Below are 22043 nucleotides of genomic sequence, written 5' to 3'. Positions count from 1 at the left end.
GAGTCCCAAGTCGGGCTCCCTGCATGGACCCTGCTTCTCCCTCCGCCTGTGTCTCTGCCCCCCGCCCCTCCCCCCACGGTGTATCTCTCATGAATAAATAAATAAAATCTTTAAAAACATATATCTAACACAAAATTTGTGATTTCTGTTAACCATTTTTAAGTGTACGGTTCTGCAGCACTAATTACATCCATATTGCTGTGCAGCCATCACAGTGTTTTCCAAAACTTTTTCATCCAGGGATAGGGTCATTTTAAAAGAGAAACTTTAAAAATCCATCTGAAGCTCTGTTTGGCAAAATATTTTTATCATTCAGCTTCTAATTTTGCTGCAGTAAAGACCTCCAAATCTCAGTAGCTGTCAACAATCTTTATATCCCCCTTATGTTAAATATATATCATTTTTGTTTGGCTGGAGCTGAGTCACATGGCCACATCTGACTCCAGGGGAAGTTAGGAAATGTAGTCTCTGTGTGTGTGCAGGAATAAGGAAATTTGTTCAGTGATTATTTAGTAATCTTAGCTGTATTGAGTACAATTATTAAATTACACATGTAGCTCTTTATTTTGATATTTCACGGACAAAAGAACAGAAATTGCATGATTTCATAGTTCTGGATACTTCTCAGGAAGGCATTTCTCTACTCAGTGCTCCTTTCTCATTGCACCTTGAATTATCCTGTCCTTTTACCACTGAGAGGGCTAAATGGAATAAATAAAATTGTATGCTGCTTTGATAAATACCTGTTTGGTAATGACTTTTTCTAAAACTCATTTTCTAAACTCAAACAATTCCTACTGACTCAGGAAAGTCAGTAGGAAGCCTTAACAACAGTAAGTATGGTTGTTATTAAGTGAGATATTTTAAAAAATCCCTAGTTGGCCCTAGTCTTGTATCAGAAGACTGGCTTATTTTAGAAGCCTTCTGGCTACTGATTTCCTTTCAATATAATGGGCTTTTCTTGAGTTAACACTGGTATTCGAATATTGCCTTTAAAAAGGAAAATATGTGAATTTGACTTTTCTTAACCAGAGTAGCAGGTTCGGCTAGAAATGCTACAGGTTTTATTTTATGTTTATTAATTTGTTGATGTATTTTTTTGCTGAGTGCTTTTATAATGGTCGATCCATCGGATATACGTAATTAATCTAAGCTAGAAGCAAGCTCAGCTGCCTGAATGTGCCTTGGTAATAGGGTATTTTGAGCATGTTGGTATGCCTCAGCTTGCTGATGATTGAAGTTCGTACTCAAATATTAATTTTCAGTAAGTGCCTACTGTTCTCAAGCAACTCTCATTCCCTTAAGGAGAAGTGTTTCCATTGAGCCTCTCTCTGGTTGCTGAGAATAGCTGCGTAAGCATTGTAGAAGTTTTTTCCAAATTAAAATTTGATCCACTGTTCATTTATTTCTTTTAGGGTTCTGACAGTCTGTGTTTATGGACCCCTACAGAGCTTTCTTTAAACTCTGTCAGCAAATCGGAAACATTTAGCTCGGGTGCAAAACCTCTTTATCTTCCAGTATTCTGACCATGGAGACCACTGCGCTCTTACAATACATGCTTAGTACTTACTTACTTACTCTAAGATGGAATGGCCTTTCATTCCCTTATTACTGAGCCATTGTTCTAGACTGTTTATACCATTGTAATTCCAGACTCGAAGTAATTCTATTGAAAAGGCCGGGCAGGTGTACACCCTGCTGTGACATAGCCAACTTTGTCTACTGTCCGAGCTTGCTTGCTCTGTGCACTGTTAGAATAGCAGCAAAACAAAAATCATCACCAAAAAACCAAAACCCCTTTGGCTACAAAATCTCTTATATTTAAAAAAAATGTATATTTAGAAAATGCTAGGGCCATGTAGAGTGACAAGTGTTTAGAATATGTTCAACCTTTTAAAGTTTTTAAAAAAGATTTTATTTATTTATTTATTTATTTAAAAGATTTTATTTATTCATGAGACACACACACACACACACACACACACACACACAGAGGCAGAGGCACAGGCAGAGGGAGAAGCAGGCTCCACGCAGGGAGTCCGACATGGGACTCGATCCCCGGTCTCCAGGATCACGCCCTGTGCTGAAGGGGGCTCTAAACTGCTGAGCCACTGGGGCTGCCCCAGCCTTTTTTTTTTTTTTTTTAATATTTATTTAAGAGAGAGAGCAAGAGAGCACAAGCAGAGGGAGTGGCAGCAGAGGGAGAGGGAGAAGCAGCTCTCCGCTGAGCAGAGAGCCAGATGCAGGACTCGATTCCAGGACCAGGGATCGTGGCCTGAGCTAAAGGCAGATGCTCAACTGCTGAGCCACTCAGGTGCTTTTTATCCTAATGATTTATCCTAAGGCAAACTTAGCAGCTGCTGTCTGAAGCAAGCTTCAGTAAACACCTGAAGTTGTCCAAAGGGCAGAGTCTGGGCCCCACCCAGACCATTCTAAGTCAGAATCTGTAGCTTAACATGGTCCCCAGGTGGTTTGTGAACATAGTAAAGTTTGAGAAACACTGGTTGGAGACCTTTTACCTGAGCCTGTCATCACGGAAACCACCAATCATCATGAGGGGCCATAAAACCTTTGCTCAAACTGTATTTATAAACTGAAAAGCCTGTACATCAGAAATGAATTATCTGGATACATGATGCACGTTGAGCTATTTTCTATTGTTCTCTGGTGTGCTAGCGAAACCTCTCCAGGCTAAGAACAGTAGTGGCAGCAACACGTCCTGAATGGATGAGAGGTGACCTCATTGAAAGAGTGAGACCAAAAAAAAAAAAAAAAAAAAGAGTGAGACCTTTTTTTGTACATTTTTGAGTCCAATTTCTGACTCCTTTGTGATAGAAAATTCAGGTATGCTTAAGATTTCTCAACAGGTTATGGTGTTCCCAGGGAAGGGCTCACCCACAACATATGTTTGGAAATAGGTTGGAAGAGGAAATAAAGTCTCACTGGCACTGTAAATGTAACTCTTGCTCTTTTCATATGTCAGAAAACATTTCTTAGGAAGAAAGAAAAAGGTCCCTGGCTTGTCTGTCGGACACCAACTTCAATTTCAGTTATTTTGAGAGAGCAGAAAAGTGTTCACGTAGAATATTAGGAGCTCCTGCTACGTGAGAATTTCTTTGCGAGGCAGTGGGTCAAAGACATGGATTTGTACTTTATAGGAACTTGTTTATCACTTAGAGTGTTTGCTTTTAGGTCTTGATAATTTGAATATGTTTGCTAATGTATGCATTTTTTTTCTGGAGAGGAGGTGTCAGAGAGGATAGTGTTTTCTTGTACTATGCTACAGCCAACTTTTTCCCTCTTGGGGTCAAAAAGTAAAGGGGGAGAGTAATAGCATTTCCATAGGGGAGTATATTTCCTAAAATTCTCCTGTGGTTTCCAATCTGAGGGCTGACTCCCCCCACTGAGGGCTAACATATGTAAAAAGAGAGTCGAATGATTTAGTTTAGAATTGAAGGCCCTTCCTCATTTGGGGACCAATCCCTGAGCTGCCTTCTGTGTCTCTCCATCACCAACACTACAAATGCACAAGCCCTAACCTTGTCTCCACTGAGTCCTACCCATTTCTTCCCTCCACTGGCCTCTGCTTCCCTTTATTGTCTGGCACTATTGCTGTGGCTAAAATGTCTTTGAAAAATCACAGGACACCAGGTCCAGTGATTTCTTGGTAGATCTCTGTAGCATTTAGGCTTGTCCACTCTCCTCCTATTGTCCTTGTGATATTGCTCCCTGGAGTTTTTCTTCCATGCCTTTTGCTTCCACCAAGCATTTGAGTCAGACTACCCAAGTCCGAAACCAACCTTCACCACTTACTAGCTTTGTGCCTGGGGGAGTTAATTAACTTCCGTGTGTCTTAGTTTTCCCATCTGTAAAATGGGAGTCAAGAAAAAAACTCCTGTACCATAGGGTTGGTATGAAGGGCAAAGAAGAGTTTCTGGCACATATATAGTAAAGGTTTCTAGGGATGAGTTATAACGTCATTTCTGCCATCATCATCGTCATCATCATCATCACCACCACCACCACCATCATCACCATCATCAAAGAGCATTTCTTGCCATTTTCAGCCTCTTTGACCTGTTTCCCAGTTGTAGGTGTTCTTGCCTTTTTTCTTACATTCATTGGGCTGCTCTTCTGAGTTTTTCCTTGACAGTCGTGGGATTTCCACATTGATCTCTTTAGCCCTGACCTTTTTCTGAGCCCCAGACTCTAATGGCTTACATTCAGAAATCTCCTGAGCTTTACAAGCCAAAGTGCCAAAATGGAATTCATTCTCTGGTTATCTGAAGCCTCCCCTCCCTCGTTCCATGGCTCTTCTTTTGTCACCATCTCAATGCAGCCCCCAAATCTCACAACTCCTGCTGGGAAGTCATAGAGTTTGGTCTTTTCCCTTGCACTCCGGTCAGTCATCCATTTGGATTGCAGGCTCTGTTTATGATCCCTCTGTGGGTGTCTTGCAATACGTCTCTCCTTTTCTGTTCTCACTGTTGTTCCCTGGAACGTACGCTTTGTATTAGTTTGTTTAGGTGGCCATAGCCTAACAAAGTTTGGCATACCTCCACCTGCGTGGCTTAAACAGCAGAGATTTATTTTCTCACCAGAGACTGGAAGGGCAGGATCAAAGTGCCCGCAGAGTTGATTTCTGGTGAGGTCTCTCTCTTGGGCTTGCAGATGGCTGTCTTTTTGCCGTGTCCTTATATGAGCTTTCCTCTGCACATAGGAACTTTCCTGGTGTCTTGGCCTCTTCTTATAAGGATACTGTTCCTATCAGATTAGGGCCCTATGACTTCATTTAACCTTAATTAGTTCCTTCCAGGCCCAATATCCAAGATACTATTAGATTGGAGATTATGGCTTGAACATAGGAATTTTGTGTGGGACACGATTAATTTCATAACACCCTTGGTGCTGCTGATGGTCTCCCTGAGTCCCATCTTCCCTCTGAAATTCATCTTCATATGGGGGCAGGAACGAATGATCCTTCTAAAGTACAGCTCTGACCATCTCCCTCTTCACTGCTAATAACTTGAGATGGTTCCCCATTGCTTTGATGCAGTATGAGGAGGATTACTGCTAGGAGACTTTTGGGCACTGTCTTTTATTTCTCAGTTCCCTGCATTCCCTCATATGCATATGGGAGATAACAACCTAGGCATGTTGCTGTAAGGATGAAATAAATGCAAACTGATAGTTGTTTTATTGTTATTAAAAATCGTTCACATTCCTCGGCCTGCCATTTATTATTCTTTTTTAAGATTTCATTTATTTATTCATGAGAGACACAGAGAGAGGCAGAGACAGAGGCAGAAGGAGAAGCAGGTTCCCCTGAAGGAACCCCATGCAGGACTTGATCCTGGACCTTGGGATCACAGCCTGAACTGAAGGCAGGTGCTCAGCTGCTGAGCCACCCAGGCGTCCCTCTCAGCCTGCCATTTAAGTTCCTCCATCACTTTATTACTTCATGCGTGGTCCTGGGCTTTTTTAGGTTCTCAGATCCCATTCCATTTTGGGTTAGGTTCCCCCCACAAATGCCCAAGCAGTTCTCAAACGGCAAGGTATCCAAGAGTTCAAGTCAGCCCTGATGCTTTCTACCCAGAGGTAGAATCAGATTCCAGGGGTGAAGGGCTCAGTCCTACAACACCATGAGTCCAGTCACTGCAACCCCCCTCCAGATGCCAGTTGCAAGCCCAGGCTGTTAGGTGTGCTTCTGACCTGGCTGGCTACGGATTGGAGGTTCCACTGACCTCCTTCGTAGGTGTGGATAATGTGCTAGAGCAGCTTACAAAACGTAGGGAACCACATACATTCATCAGTTTATTAAAGGACACAATAAAGGATCTGAGTCACCAGCTAGATGATGAGATAAATAAGGCGAGGTATGTGAGAAGGGCATGGAGCTTCCACGCTCTCTCGGAGTGTGCCACTCTCCTCAAATCCACATGTTCGCCAGCCTGGCAGCTTTCTGAGCCAAGTCCTTTTGGGTTTTTATGGAGACCTCTTTGCATAATCCTGATTGGCTAAGGCTGCCATTATCTGATTCTAGCGCCTCCCCCCACCCCAGTGGGTGTGTTGGGGTGCGGGTGGGGCTGAAAGTTCCAAACCCTCTGATCACGTGGTTGGTCCTTTTGGCAACTAGCGGCCTCCTTGGTTGGGGTCCTAAAGTCAACCTTCATTTTTTTTTAAAGATTTATTTATTTATTTATTTATTTATTTATTTATTTATTTATTTATTTATTTATTTATGATAGACATAGAGAGAGAGGCAGAGACACAGGAGGAGGGAGAAGCAGGCTCCATGCCGGGAGCCTGACGTGGGACTCGATCCTGGGACTCCAGGATCGCTCCCTGGGCCAAAGGCAGGTGCTAAACCGCTGAGCCACCCAGGGATCCCCTCAACCTTCATTAATAGCAAGAGATACCGATTTCCCCTCTTTGGCTCTGTCTGAAGTGTTTGCAGGAACAGTGGCTGAAGACCAAATACACCAACCTGATCGTGTGAGGGACCAAATATAGATTTCTTATGTCACCCGGACTAGAAGGACCGTCACCTAGAGCTTGGGAGTGATGCAGACTCTGCCCTGTGATTAGATGCTCAGGTCATTTGAATGTGATGTCCTGGCTCATCATCTGATTCTTAACTATAGTCCAGCTTTCTCCTGCTACAGAAAAGACACAGGCTTTGGAGACAGATCACTCACTTCCAAACTCCGGCTACTTCACCAACTAGCTCTGTGTGGGTATGGATGCTTACAGAACCTGTCTTTGCTTTGTTGCCCATCAGAAAACTGGGCACAGTCCATAACACCCACCTCACAGAGGTCTTGAGGCTTACTTGAGAAAGTATGTAAATAATAGAATGTCTATCTCTGTGATTTTAAATTGAATTTCATATATTTTTAAAATATATATTTTTTATTTATTCACGAGAGACATACAGAGAGAGGCAGAGACACAGGCAGAGGGAGAAGCAGGCTCCATGTGGGGAGCTCGATGTGGGACTCGATCTGGGACCCTGAGATCATGACCAGAGCCAAAGGCAGATGCTCAACCACTCAGCCACCCAGGCATCCCTGAATTGCATATTTAAGTACTTTTCTTGTTCTTGGTTCATGGTACACTCTGCATGTGTTTTGGGATCCAGGTTTGCTTAGGCGGCACTGTGGGGGAATGAAGATGGTGTTCACTGACACTCCTTCCCCTCCCGCTCACCTCCCTCCTCTCTATCCTGACTGTGGAGCAGGACCTCCTGGCGTTCCTCAGGAAGGATGGGCCCTGGCCCTGCAAAGGCTGCGATGGTGAGACTTCTTGTACAGGGGAGGGCCTGTCAGCTGCTTCCATAGAAGATGGAGAGTCCTTCCAGTTCTCAGAAGTGGCCAGGAACCAGGAAGGGCCTGGATATCCAACCTGTGACCGTAACTAAGTCCCATTATGCCACCTGCCCTTCCATTGTTGTGAGAAGGGACCTACTCCTTTCTGCTCCTGCTCTCTAGAGGCTGCTGAATCCTGTGCAGAGTTCTTCTCAGCCATTAAAAAAATTTTTTTCAAAGCTGCAGAAAGGTTGCAAGAATAAGAATGGCAAAAACAACACTTGCCTACTCTACCCATATTATTCATTCGCTGTTAACATTTTGCCCCATCTGCTTTATCATTCTTTGTGTGTGTTTGTGTGTGTATGTGTACACACACATGATATTTTCTGAATCACGAGAGGAAGTTGCAGACGTGATGGCCCTCTACTTCTGAATCTTTTCAGTTTGTATTTCCTAAGAATAGGGATATTCTCTTACATAACCCCAGTGCAGTTTTTTTAAAAAGATTTTATTTATTTATTCATGAGAGACACAGAGAGGGAGGCAAAGACGTAGGCAGAGGGAGAAGCAGGCTCCATGTAGGAAGCCCGATGTGGGACTCAGTCCCGGGACCCCGGGATCATGACCAGAGCCAAAGGCAGATGCTCAACCACTGAACCACCTAGGCGTTCCCCCCTGCCCCCCAGTACAGTTTCAACTTCAGTAAATTTGATATTGATAGAATGCTTTTTTTTTTTTTTCCTCATCTGCCTCTGTATTCCAGTTTTTCTAACTGACCCAGTAATGTTCTTCATAGAATTTCTTTTTTCCTTTTGGTGCAGGCCTTCAACAAGACTGCTGAGGCACATCCATCCTGGGGAGGGCAATCTGCTTTACTCAGTGTTTACCGAGTCACATGTTAATCTCATGCACAGACATCCTTGCAGATGCACCTACAATAACATCTACCCAAATCTCTGGGCATTTTGTGGTCCAGTCTGATTGACACACAACGTTAAGCATCACATATGGACTCCTGGATTCCTCTTTTCAGTGATTTATAATCCACCGCTATCCTTGATTATATTGGTGATTAAATTGCTGTATATTTGGCCAGCTGGAGCTCCTTCCAGCTGTCTGCTGTGTCATTGTGACATGTCCACAGTGTCTGGTGTCAGTGGCCTGCCTCTCCTGTTGGTAATTACGTCATCTCTCTGTGTGCCCCTCCCAGGCCTTTCCACGTAAATTGTCGTATGGGTCAGGTAGCTTTTATATCAGCCTCTACCTTAAATATTTCATAAAATTAGGGAGAACTTACCCTCATATATTTGTGTGAAGTCTTAATAAGCAGGTAGAAACTGAATATTTTTGTAATCAGTTTTTCATACTCCATTTCTATTTGTAATAACATGAGTCATCTAATGGGTTATTGTTCTATAGTATGCATTTTACTGGCTGTACTAAATGAACTTCTGAGCTGCCCATGGACTCCCTCTGCTGGCACTACAGCACATAAACACTTTTTTTGAAAAAGATTTTATTTATTTATTCATGGGTGGGGGGAGGGAGGGAGGGAGAGAGGGGCAGGGGGAGAAGCAGGCTCCATGCAGGGAGCCTGATGTGGGACTCGATCCCGGGACCCCAAGATCACGCCCCGGGCCGAAGGCAGGTGCTAAACCACTGAGCCACCCCTGGATCCCCACGTAAACACTTTCTGAGGTTGTAGGATAGACTTCTGCCCATTTTCTTTCTTTTGGTTGGTTTGCCTCTCTCCAATTATGACACAATTATAGATCATACAGTACAAAGAGTTTTGTATTTATTTGCTGAATGTATCAAAAATATCTTTCCTTATGACATCTATGCATTTCTACATCATCATGTTCATGTTTGGATAGTTTCCTGTAATATGAATTAAATTTAGCATTTAAATAAATCAGTTTTTAGTAGGCATTTGTATTTATTTTTTCCCCATTTTATATAGCACTAAAATGAACATTCCTCATATGTGACGTATTAAGTTGAACTTGAATAGTGGATAGGAATTTGATAGGTATAAAAATATAGAGAAAAGACATTCTAGTTTGAGAAAATTGCCTAGACCAAGTTTAGGATGTTTCTGAGAAACAGGAAAATCAAGTTTGGTGGAAACATGGTGGGGCAATATTGGGAAATGGTTGGAAAGTAGGTATGGTGAACTCTTTCTAGTTCCAACCATAAGTGAAACAAAATAGAAATGTACTGGTTGAATGGGAAGCCCGGGGTAGCTGGGTCAGGGGGCTCAGATGCTGCTTCTCCATCCCTTGTTTCATGTCTTCTTTCCTCTCTTCCCGGACTTGGCAGTGGTTCTCTCATCTTTAGGCAGGAGGATAGAAGAGACCCCTGCCCTCCCCCACCCCCCCAAAGCTTAGGTTACAGGAATTCTCACTTTTGTCTATTACTCATCCAGTAAACTTCAGGGAATACCTGTTGTTGGCACTGTTTGGGTCAGACATCTACCCTTAGGCCAATCTCTGTAAGCAAGGGGGCCAGGGTACCTACCTGGGCCAGATCTAAAGCACAAGCCCAAGCCTTAAGCAAGGAGTAGGTGGGAACTCTGATAGGCTATCGCCCCACGGAACAGACGACATGGAATTCCTCAAGAGAAAGAGACAGGTCTTCACCACAATGGTGGCTGGTCTCTACCGGAACACTCCAGGGACGTCTGAAGTAGGGCATGGTCAGTGAGAGAAGAAAAGAAAAAGGCAGACAGTGCAAGTTGGAAGAACAGCTTCTGGTGGTGCCTCTTTACGTACAGCAGGAATACTTGGCAGTGACTCCTGGGAGGTGGGGCCTTGGGATTTAGGACCACGCATTTAGTGATGGGAATATGGTAAGGAAAACCAGTGAGTTCAGTCTTAGGCTTGTTGATTTTGAAGTTCTTCTCGAATACCCAGTGGAAGTGTCCAGCACGACAGAACCAAATCTTACCTGGTTTTTCCTTCCTTGGGCCAATAGCTCAAGCAGGAAATAAAGAGTAGTCATTGATACAGAGGCTTCTCTCCTTATTTGGGCTGTACCAGTAGATGCTTTCTGAGTCCCTTCCCTTTTAGCCTCTACCTGCAGGGCATCCTGTTCACCATTTCCAGAGTCATCTTTGTAAAACTTTTTATCCTGTCTTGACCTCCCTCAAACACCTGTAGTGGGTGTTTTTGTTGTTGTTGTTGTTTTTTGTTTTTTTGCATATCCTATTAAGTATAAAAGTTGTCACTCAGGCGCTTTAATGGTTTGTCCTCAAGCTACATTTCCATCTTTTATATCTTACAGCTTCCCTCTCTTGGTATGTGAATCTCGAGTCAGCTGAATTTTTGCTGTTCCAGTAACATATCTGATGCTTTTCCCACCTCTAATCTTCCAGTCTGACTTTTCTTACATGCTAGCGTGCCTTGACTGGGATCTGATTGGAGAACTACAGCTGGTTCAGAGAGACGTGATGTTACCCCAAGATTGTACCTAAGCAGGTAGTGTAAAAAGTTTTAGTTGTCACTTAAAGTCTAAATCCTCATATTTATAAATAAGGTAAGCAGTGTCCACAAGAGCTATTATTTGCTTTCTTCATTCCACATTGAGTAGAGCCAGAACTTCTGACTAGGCATCACAATAGAAAATACAGTGCCTGCCATGAAGGGGAGGATGGGGAGGCACTGGAGGATTGGCCGATGGACATGTTGCCTTCTGTGTGCCGCTGCTGGAGTGAGTGCTGGCCACGAGGGACAGAAACTGGGAGCGCTTCTGAGAGAAGGTGGCATTTCTGCCTGAGTCTTGAAGGATGAATGACTTCAGCAGGCAGAAAAGAGGCAGCATGTCAGGCAGAGGATATAGCATGGATGTCAACACTGAAGGTCAAGGACGTGGGATTTTTGAGGGATAGTGAGAAGTATGGAGGTGGCTGTGGCTTGCATTGTATGTATGTCTGTATTTTATCTTCTGTCGTAGTTTGGTCTGCTCTAATAAATTACTGTAGACTGGGTGGCTTATATCAACAGACATTTATTTCTCACAGTTCAGGAGGCTGGGAAGTTCAAGATCAAGGTGCCAGTCGATTAGATTCCTGGTGAGAGCCCTTTTCCTGGTTGGCACATGCTGTCATCTTGTGTCCTCACATGGTGGTGAGAGAGAGCTAGAGCTAGCTGTCTTCTTACAAGGATGCTAATCCCATCCTGGGGCAGCCTCCTCCTGGCCTCATCTGAACCTAATCACCACCCACAGGTCCCACCTCCTACAACCATCACTTGGGGTGAGGGGTTCAGCATACAAATTTTGGGGAGCCACAGACACTCAGTCCGTAACACTTTCTAATACTTGCGGTTCTAGGGGGAAGAATAAATATTGAGAGGGAGAACTGTTTTTTCTACCAATTATTTAGTGACCAAATACAGAGAGTATTGAGAAGGCCAGGGGCCCCATCAACCACACTCTAATACAAAGACAAGATGTCCATCCCACTGAGATAAGGGAGTAGATTTCTTGGATTTCAAAAAACCAGAAAATTCATTTTTTCATATAATAATAAAGAAGCCTTTATATTCTGTTTCCAAAAATAGACTTAATAGCATTTACAGTTGCTCAAATTTTGGTAAGTTTTAGAAGAAAAAGGCAGATTTTTGTTGTTAAAAATAAACTTTGGGACACCTGGGTGGTTCAGTCAGTTTAAGTATCTGCCTTCAACTCAGGTTGTGAGTCCTAGGATAGAGCCGTGCATCAGGCTCCCTGCTCCATGAGGAGTCTGCTTCTCTGTCTCCCTCTCCCTGCTGTTCCCCCTGCTTGTGCTCTTTTTCTCTCTCTGTCAAATAAATAAAATCTTAAAAAAAATTAAACTTTTAAAAACTTCAGGAAGATAAAGGCTTGCCAAAAATAGAGTATCAACCTGAGGGGAAAAATAGAAAATGAATCCTAAGGTGAGATGAACAGAGGACTGTCTTGGTGCAAATATGTTGTATATGCTAGACACAGAGTATTTTTTAATGCCTAAAATATTTTAGGTTTTATATTTGCTTCCAGTCGAGGGAGAGCATATTTTTTATCGGGTCGACTTGTAGAGATAGAATACTGCCTTCTTGGTTGTGTGGTGATAGACCATTGCCTACGTAGGAAGAGGGGTTGCCTTTATTTTTACCTCGTTCAGAGTAGGTGAGCCATTCACTCAACAGTGGCAGAAACTTCCAGTGCTATCTCTTGAGCAGAGGCCATGGTTAACATAGAAAGGGTCTGCTGATAGACTTGTGTCAAAGAAAATAAATTTGATGACTTAGAAATTTGGCTCACAGGTACCCGAGAGCAGGTCACTCTGCAGTGTGTGCCCTGAGGGGGCCACTCTGTGGCTCCTGCGTGTTTGCACACAGGTTAATTGCAGACCTGGCAGGGGCATGGCCTAAACCAGGAAGGGGCCCCAACACCTGGGACCTTTCCCTCCAGAGCTGCTGCTTCTCTTCACAGGGTATGTCACGAAAACACCATCTTTCCAGAAAAGGAGAGGAAAGGGAAAGAAAGAAAAAAAGGAGGGAGGGTGGGAGGACAGACAAATTTTTGTGACACTAAGCCAGACATTAGATAAGGTAATAATGGAAACGCAGCTTTATTTCTATACGAAGTCATACTTAGAAAGCTGATCGCTAAAGCAGGAAGCTTGGCTTTTAGGACTCTGTTGTAATCCTGGGTGGAAAAAAGTATCACCCAGATGGCCTTTGGAGGAGATTACTGACTGGTAATCCTTCCTTGTCCTAGAAGATTAAGTCTGCCCTGGTGTAGTTGTGGTCAGCTGACCGGTTTAGAAAAAAAAAAAAATTGTGGTTTCTTGTAATTGTGCCAGTGCCTGACGTTGGCTTGAACTGTTTGTACATCTGGGAGATACTGCGGAACCCGGCCCTCCTCTGTTGACCAAAGCAAGCTCCGCGCCCCTGTGCCTGTTGTTCATTGTTGACCAGAGTTAACAGCAGGTGGTGAACAGAGAACTAGGGTTGCTCCAGAGAAGTCATTTATCGAACAGGCCAGCTTGTCCTAGGGGTGTGAAGGCTCTGAGAAAGAAATGTCACACCTGGGCCAGGCAGCCAGGGACTTCAAACCCCGGGGTTGACTCCTTCAGCACAGTTGCATGGTATTATGCCCAGAGCGGCGCTCAACCGGAGAGTATCAGGTGGTTATAAAACCACGCGTTCTTGATTTGTCCGGAGTGGACTGTAGGGAGATGGAGTTTTATGAAGATTACCAGTCCCCGTTTGATTTTGACACAGGAGTGAACAAAAACTATCTTTACTTGTCTCCTAGTGGAAATTTGTCTCCATCTGGATCACCTACTCTTCAGAAGTTTGGTAACTATTGATTTTCTTTTCTTTCTTTTTTTTTTTTTTAAAGATTTTATTTATTTATTCATGATAGACATAGAGAGAGGGGGAGAGACACAGGCAGAGGGAGAAGCAGGCTCCATGCCGGGAGCCCAACGCGGGACTCGATCCCAGGACTCCAGGATCATGCCCCGGGCCAAAGGCAGGCGCCAAACCACTGAGCCACCCAGGGATCCCCACTATTGATTTTCTAAAGTTAGATTTGCTGTAATAAAACTTGGACACAACTCGGGGTTTGCTTGGCTTTAAAATTATGTAGTGTAAAGAGGTATTGTGTTGTTGTGTTGAAACTAGTGAACAAAGCTGTTGAAGAATCCAAGCAGAGAGAGAGAAGTCACTAAATATTTAGAATATGTTTTTTATATACAAAATAGGAACTTTGATTTTTTTTTTAAGACTTTATTCATTTAACAGAGAGAGAGAGAGAGCACAAGCAGGGGGAGCTGTGGGTAGAGGGAGAGGGAGAAGCAGGCTCCCCACCAAGTAGGGAGCCCGATGTGGGGCTCCATCTCAGGATCCTGGGATCATGACCCGAGCCAAAGGCAGACGCTTAACCAGGTCGACTTGCAGAGCCACCCAAGCCCCAGGAACTTAGATTTTAAAAGTGGTACTATTTATATGAACGCTAGAGTTCCTCTGATCACTTTGAGTTCATTGAGCTGATAAATAACAAAAAAAGGGAGAATCTGAAGGTCTTTGCTTGTGGCCATCTACATGTAATTTTTTAAGAGCCACCCCTGATTTTGTCTTTGTTCAAATGAGGCTGAAATATCTGAAGCCTTGACTTCATTTAAGGCCCTGCTTGTGGACATCCAGGATTTTGTTTTGGAATACAGAGACTAACATGCAGAAATACACAGGCAAGAGACTTTTTTTTTTTAAAAAAAAAAAAAGAAGAATTCAGCGTTGCTGTCCCTTGGGCAGCAGTCATTCCTTCTCAGATGGCAGCACGATGCCAGGTACCAGCAGGGAGAGGCTTAGGTTATGGGCACGAGGCAGCACGGGTCTGGAAGCAGCCCTTGCACATCAGGCCATTTTAGCTCATTTTACAGCTAAGGCTTGGAGACCCCTAGATGACTTCCTCTGTAACTTGCCAGAGAAGTAAGCAGATTTTCCTCAAAGTTAATTTTTTCCTTGTTAATGATTGGTCACATTTTGCTTTTTTTAAGTTTACAAAGTGGGTACTTAGGTGTGAGTATTTTTGGTTGTATACTTGCTGAGAGCAGAGAGCTTACTGAAGCAACGTTACTCCAACCCGTTGGTTGCAGCCACAGCCAGCTTTGAGGTGTAGTTGGGATTTCCAGGCAGGGAACAACGGTTGACAATAACAGGTTAGAACTGGTTTCTAGAAATGGAGACTGGGAGGCTGCCGTTAGATGTCTGCCTGGGGTGTCAGGCTGCTTCCCTTCCCCCATCTCCGGGGCCCACCTTGGGCCTCTATTAATATAGGGGATCTCCCCTATGCCTGGCCCCTAACAGGATGGCACCATCCATCGTAACTTCTAAATCCTCCATATAGGAAATGCTTCAAAAACAACACACGGTAGGGAGTTGAAGCTCGATGGCAGAGTAAAGCCCGACAAAGGTCGGGGAAGTAGCAGCTGAAGTTATGTGACTTCACGCAGATCTTGGTGATCAGTGTGTGTGGGAGTGTGAGATTTGTGGGAGGATTTACCTGGCTTTAGTTCTCTCTTCACCTCCTTTCACTTTTCCCAGTTGCAATAATTGCTGCCTTTGGATGTTTTCTATTAAAAATAAAGCAGTGGGGAAGTTTGAATATGTCTCGAGGCAAATTTTGAACAATTATCTTTCCAAATCCTAGCAGCAATGTGTAGGAGTCTGGGCTCATGATATTTAAAAACAAATTTATTGGGAAAAAAAAAAAAAAAAGAGAGACAAGTGAACAATAAAAACTAAAAACAAACTCATGTACCCACTAGAGTTCCAGTTCAGTAGTTTGCCTTCATTGGAAAAAAGGAGGGGGAGAGAGCGTTAAAACAAACAGAAACCACCCTAAGCAGTCATTTAGTAAGAACATGGTGATTCTGAAATATCCAAATAAAAGGATCTAGAACAGTCATCAGTAGTCCCTGTGCCTGGGACCCCTCAGGGCATAAGAAGCCTGCAAGTCTGTTTGAACATCAAGCATGGGGCATAGATGGAAGGAATGCTGTGTCTTGGGTGCACTTGTACTCCGTGTATTTCTCAGTAGGAGCTCTCAGGACAGATACATTCTAATTACATTTAAAAGTTCATGTGGCTTTTGGTCACTGGGCATTTTCTTTTTCTTTTAAAGATTTATTTATTTATTTGAGAGCGAGAGTGCACATGTGAGCGTTGGGGGTGGGGGGGTGCACAGAGGGAGAGGAAAATTCTAAGCAGACTCCATGCTAAGTGCAGAGCTCAACACAGGCTCAGTCTCATGACCCTGAGATCATGACCTGAGCCGAAATCAAGAGGCGGCTGCCTAACCCACTGAGCCATCCAGGCAGCCCCACTGTGCATTTCCTTAATCAGCAGACAAGTAGTGTACAAAAGGGACTGGTGTTAAAAGGAATCCTACTCAGAAAGATTGGGAGCACTGATCTGAAAAACATACTCTTTGATATTTATCCAGGCCATCGTGGGGCAAATGGGCGAGTAATGGGATTGAATCTATGGGCAGAATGTCCCTAAGAAGCAGTCTGAGTGAAGGATAGGATGAAGGCCTGTGGCTAGGACAAAGAGAGGTCTTCTATTAGGGTTTTTTTAAGTGCTTTGGTATAACCAACCCACATTCAGAATACCTTCTATGTCTTGACCCACAACCCTCATCAATACAAATAACAATCATTGAGGCAGGATTCTGTGAAAACAGAACGTATCTTTACTATTCATGGTGTATTCTGATATATCATTCCATTTGTTCTTTTTAAAATGCTCGTTTGGTACTGCTAAATGGATTTTCACAGTCCATGGTTTGAAAAACTGACTTCTAATTTTCAGAATCTGGAATGTAAGTTCCATTAGGGATGTGAGTCTTTTTTGATCACTGTTCTTCCCTACGACCTGAGGCCAAGAGAGGTGTTGTAAAGCCCCAAATCACAAAGCTCAGCCCCCATTGGGTCTCACACTCATCCCTCTGCCGCCAAGCTAGTGTTTTTTTACTTCTTGATCTCATTCTCTTGGCATCTTTGGTGATGGATATTATAGAACAGGTTAATCATTCCAGGTGTAAGCTCTCGTCCATCGAGGACTTTACCATGGGGGGTAGCGTGTTGATTGCTTATGCCCCACTTTGACATGGACTCCATTGGTTTTTGCACTTGATGGTCAGCACAGCCGTCTCTCTCTCTCGCTAGTGTCCTGTGCTGCATTTTCTCATCCCTTCAGTGAACACCTACAAAGATAATTTCCCAAGTCCTTTTTATGTAGAACCACTCTTCCTCTTAATTTTTTTTTTTTTTTAATTACAGAAAGACGCAGCTCCGTTGTATGAAACACCTTTGGTTATTTCTAGTGACTTCAGGAAATAGGAGTAGAAGCCATTTAAACATCTGACATTTTAGTTTTATGCTGTCATATTTGAAACTCTAAAACCAAACTAGAATTCCTTAGCTCAGAGTCCTTCTTTTCCTATCTGTCTTATTACCTTTTTGGTTTCTACTCTGTGTCATTCTCACTTCTTTTTAGGGAAGTCATTATTACTTCTTGAAAGTTACGTGTAATTACTTGTGAAGGTCTTCAAGAGCAGATAACGTGGTTTACAAAGTAAAAATCAGAGCAGAATTGAAGTTATGAAGAACTTATTCCTACAGAGGAAATTTAAGAATGGAAATGACACCCTCCCTGGGGACCCCTACATTGCTCCATGGCTGACCTTTGATCTGTCTTTTGTTGAGTTGTCCTAGTTACTCATTTTACACTTGATTGGGGTTGGGAGAACAGATGGTTCTGAAGTAATCACCTGAAGATCCCTCCCCCTCTTTTTTTTAAGATGAAAGAGACTTAAGGGTCAGTTTAGGAATTTCTGGAGGAGGTGAGTAAAGCATTTGAAAATACTGATGTGTTCTACCTTAGTGATCTTTCCTTCCTCCTCCACTCTTTCTGTGAGGTTTTGGGAGGGTGACCTTTTTGGGTTGCAAGTTGACCTCTGACCAGGGCTCTGCTTTCAGAGCCCTCTCTGCCCATCTGGGTCCCAGCTCTCTTTTCCCTTCTGGCCTGAGAGCTGCCTGCCTCCCCTCCTCAACCCACTTCCAGTCCTCTTCAGTGGCCCTGATACTGCCCAGTTCATCTCTTGGGTTCTGGTTCTTTTTTTTTTTTTGGTTCTGGTTCTTTCCCCAGATGGAGTGGGTCAAGGTTCCTCAGCTTTTTGTTCCTTGCTGCCCCAATGACAATTAGTAGACTCATTTTTCTCTCCTTCTCTTGTACTGTATCACCACCGGCAAATATGGAAAGATTATATCCTTAAGAAATACAGCGTTTTCATGGCCTGTGCTTCTGAATTGCTTTCTTCTGAAGATAATCTGTGTCAAATAGCAGGTACTTCCCCCCCCCCCCCCCCCCCCCCCCCCCCCCGCCTGCAGGCCTTCTGGCCATGCCTAGAGCCAATTTTGAGATGATTCTGGTTGTCACAACAGCACTTATCTTTGGGGACGTCAAGTGGGTGAATGCCTGCATGCCACATGGGGTGATGCACAGGACAGCCCCAACCACAGTGCTGCTGCTCGAAATGCCCCCTTGTGCTATGCTTGAGAAGCCCTGTGTTAAATAGATCTTTTGTGTTTAGGGGTTCTTTCTTTCTTTCTTTCTTTTTTAAAGATTTTATTTATTCATGAGAGACACACAGAGGTGGAGACTCAGGCAGAGGGAGAAGCTGTGGGGAGCCCGATGCAGAACTCGATCCCAGGACCCCAGGATCACACCCTGAGCCGAAGGCAGACACTCAACCGCTGAGCCACCCAGGTGCCCCTGTGTTTAGGGTTTCTTACGAGAGAGAAGGGTCTTGCTTGTTTAGGATCTGACTTTGTTGTGAGGACTTCCAAATATTCCTCCTGCCTCTGCTGGGATTTTATTACATTTGGAACAGAGAAGACCCAGAGAGCGGAGTCTTCTCTGCACAGACTTCTAACAGGGAAAATATCTTTGTATTGTGATCTTTTTGGATAGTACCACTAAAGACATTTTGAACTGTGCGTTGTATCTCTTTTTGTGTCCCTAGGTTTTTTTTTTTTTTTTAAAAGGCATATATTTATTTATTCTTGCTTGTGCTTATGTAAAACAACCCTTAGAAACTAAAATTTCTTATTCCTACCTTGGTCCTAAAGCCTTTGTAGCCTCTTTAAAGGCTGTGTAAAGAAGGTATATACGTCCATATAAATAAAAACCTCCAGATTTATTTATTTATTTATTTATTTGGGAGAGAGAGCAGAATGAGAGAGGGGGCAGAGGGAGAGGGAGAAGCAGACTCCCCCACTGAGTGGGGAGCCCCATGTGGTGCTCAATCCCAGGACCCTGAGATCATGACCTTAGCCAAAGGCAGATGCTTAACCTACTGAGCCACCTAGGTGCCCTTTTATTTATTTTTTTGAAGATTTTATTTATTTATTTATGAGAGACAGTGAGAGGCAGAGAAAGAGGAAGAAGCAGGCTCCCCATGGAGCAGGGTATCCCATGCAGGACTCGATCCTAGGACCCTGGATCGCAACTTGAGTTGAAGGCAGATGCTTAGCCAACTGAGCTGGATATCCAGGTATCCCGTGTATACAGTTTAATTTCGTAGAGAAGCTTCTAGGGCTCTTGTGTAGTCCTCATGTTAACTAAGTAAGCAAATATCTCAGCTTACTTCCTCTGCATCTTCTTCTCTTCTAAGTGTGTATCTTGGGAGCAGCTGACATCATATTTTTCCCTCTGTAATATCACTTGTGCTCCCCCCCCCCCCATAAAGGTATGGTGCGTTTGGCTGTGAACACACTTTGCCTGTAATAGTGAAGGTATATGACCTCCAGATGTAACAATCTTGGTATAGATTATGTGTGAGACAGAAGTTGTATTTCTTTAGAGAATGACATTTCATGTGTTTTATTTTATTTAAAAAATTAAAAAAAATTATGTCTGCTTTAAATAGAAAGCCTTGTGTAGGTGAAGCAGTGAAATAAGAATGAGGTATAAAATAAAAATCTTGGGACGCCTGGGTGGCTCAGCAGTTTGGCACCTTGCCTTCGGCCCAGGGAGCAATCCTGGGGCCCCGGGATCGAGTCCCACGTCGGGCTCCCTGCATGGAGCCTGCTTCTCTCAGCCTGTGTCTCTGCCTCTCTCTCTCTGTGTCTCTCATGAATAAATAAATACAAATCTTTTTAAAAAAAATAAAAATCTCAAGATACAATGACAGCGTAGGGACACCGAGTTCTTATCTCTAACTCAACTGTGTACCTTCGTGTAATTTATTTATTTGGAGCATGCTAATGAGTGTCTGTGTACCAGATACAATGCTGGGCTGAAGATGCAGGACTGGAGCACAGTGCTGAGGTCAAATGTTGCCCAGCCCATCAGGCTGTGTCCTAAGTGCAGTAGACATTATAGCATGTTGTACCAGAGCGGAACCTGGACACAGGATCCAGGGAAAGCTTACAAGAACAGGAGACACTTAAAACTGATTTATTGAAGTGAATATGACTTGGAAATAAGGAGGGGGTTTCCAGAAGTGAAAATAAGATGTGCAAACATGTTTTTTTTTTTTTAAAAAAAAGAACATGATTTGGGAAAGAGACAGTGGAAGTTGTGTGTGTGTGTGTGTTTTGAGACAGTGGAAGTTGTTGTACAACATTGTGAATGTTGTTTGTGCCACTGAATTGTATGCTTAAAAATGGATTAGGATGGCAACTTTTATTTTGCATATTTTACCATAAAAATGGGCAAAAAACGTAGGGGAGGCAGTTTTACTTTTTGAGTTAATATGTTGCTTTAAAAAAAAAAAAAAAAGCATGTCTTCATAGGGACTGCAGGTTGGGAAAGGTAGTGAGTGTGTTGGGTGGGTATTGTCAGATTGTCAAGATTGTCCAGAGCAAGATTGCCCTAGATTGTCCAGAGAAATAAGAGGTGGGAAGCCCTGGAGGGATTTAAGACAAGGGAGTGCCATGGTCAGAGTCCTACATTAGAAGCTTACTCTGATGGCAGGGTGGTGAATGGATTGGAGGGAAGGACACCATCAGGGAGCTTTAGGGGCAAGAATCTGAGCAAGGCATCGTGAGAGCCTGAATCAAGGCAAGAGTGGTAGGTTTGGAGGGGAGGCATGAAGGAGATGCCTGGGGGAGTGAGATGAAGCCATATCTCAGATGTAAGACAAATCTGGGGCGATTGGATGGGGAGATAACACAGGAACGGAGATTCCAGACCAAGGTTCAGTGCTGATGCCTTGGAGACATCAAATGACATCGCGATTGACAACTGTCATGTTGAGGATGCAGAGGAGAGGCAGATGCCAGGTGATGGGGTTGAAGAGAGATGGGGAATGAGGGGACCTGTGAGCCATGCTTCATGGGTGAGGAGATAGGAAGTAACTGGGAAGACTTGTAGCACATGGAGAAGTGGGGCAGTAGTACATCCCTACTGAACATCTAACATGTGCCCGCTCTCCATGTTCATAATCCTTTAAAGTGTTCTTAGAAAACTCTGGAGAGGCAGGTGGTATTTTGTGTTGTTTTTTAAATATGCAAGGGGTTTTTTGAGGGCTCAGCTTCCTAGGGCTGCCATAATAAAGTGCCCCAAATAGAGTGACTTAAGAGAAATGTGTTCTATCTCTGTTCTGGAGGCTAGAAATCCAAAATGAAGGTGTCAGTGGGGCCATGCTCCCTCTGTAGGGAAATTCTTCCTTGCCTCATTCTAGCTTCTGGCAGTTGCTGGCAGTCCTGGCATTCTGTGGCTTGCAGCTATATCCCTCCAGTCTGCCTCTATTATCATGTGGAGTTGTCCCTGGGCCTCTATGGGCTCATATATTTCCATGTTGTTTGCTCTGGGTTTCTGTGTCTAGATTTCCTTCTTCTTATAAGGACACATTGGGTTATGGCCCACCCTGATATACTGTGATTTCATCTTGACTATATTTGCAAAAACCCGTTTCCAAACAAAAACACATTTGTGGGTCCTGGGTGTTAGGAAATGAAATGTGTCTTTTTGGGGGACACAAGTCAACCTACAGAACCATCTAATTTCAAAGTTCCTGCTTTATCTACTCTTTAAAAAAAAAATCTCTGCCCCATTTCCTCATCTTACTTAATAAAATGTTTAAATAAAATGATGCAAAATTTCTCAGATCTGAAATTATTTAAAAAAATGGCTAAGGAGTTTTTAAATGATAGTTGTAGAAGGTCTTGAGGAGAAGCAGTTGGTCTTAATT

The 22043-nt window shown here is 43.5% G+C and overlaps 1 protein-coding gene across 13 annotated transcripts in view; it reads left to right on the top strand.

Annotated features, from left to right (window-relative positions):
- Positions 1–22043, top strand: part of TPD52 (tumor protein D52) — a 108855-nt gene that overhangs the window by 52213 nt on the left and 34599 nt on the right. The window contains exon 1 of one of the 13 annotated variants that reach the window (XM_025478070.3): positions 13238–13636. The exons of 10 other annotated variants lie outside the window; for them this stretch is intronic. In XM_025478070.3, the coding sequence (XP_025333855.1) occupies positions 13420–13636 (217 nt within the window). In that variant the 5' untranslated portion in view covers positions 13238–13419. Of the gene's footprint in view, positions 1–13237; positions 13637–22043 lie in introns of those variants that run through there. 2 more of the 13 variants (XM_025478069.3, XM_025478071.3) reach the window with 2 other exon arrangements.

The sequence above is a fragment of the Canis lupus genome, chromosome 29, assembly GCF_003254725.2.
Source record: "Canis lupus dingo isolate Sandy chromosome 29, ASM325472v2, whole genome shotgun sequence".
Taxonomy (NCBI): Eukaryota; Metazoa; Chordata; class Mammalia; order Carnivora; family Canidae; genus Canis; species Canis lupus.
The sequence above is the reverse complement of the archived record's forward strand: the minus strand, read 5'-3'. Positions and strand labels throughout refer to the sequence as shown.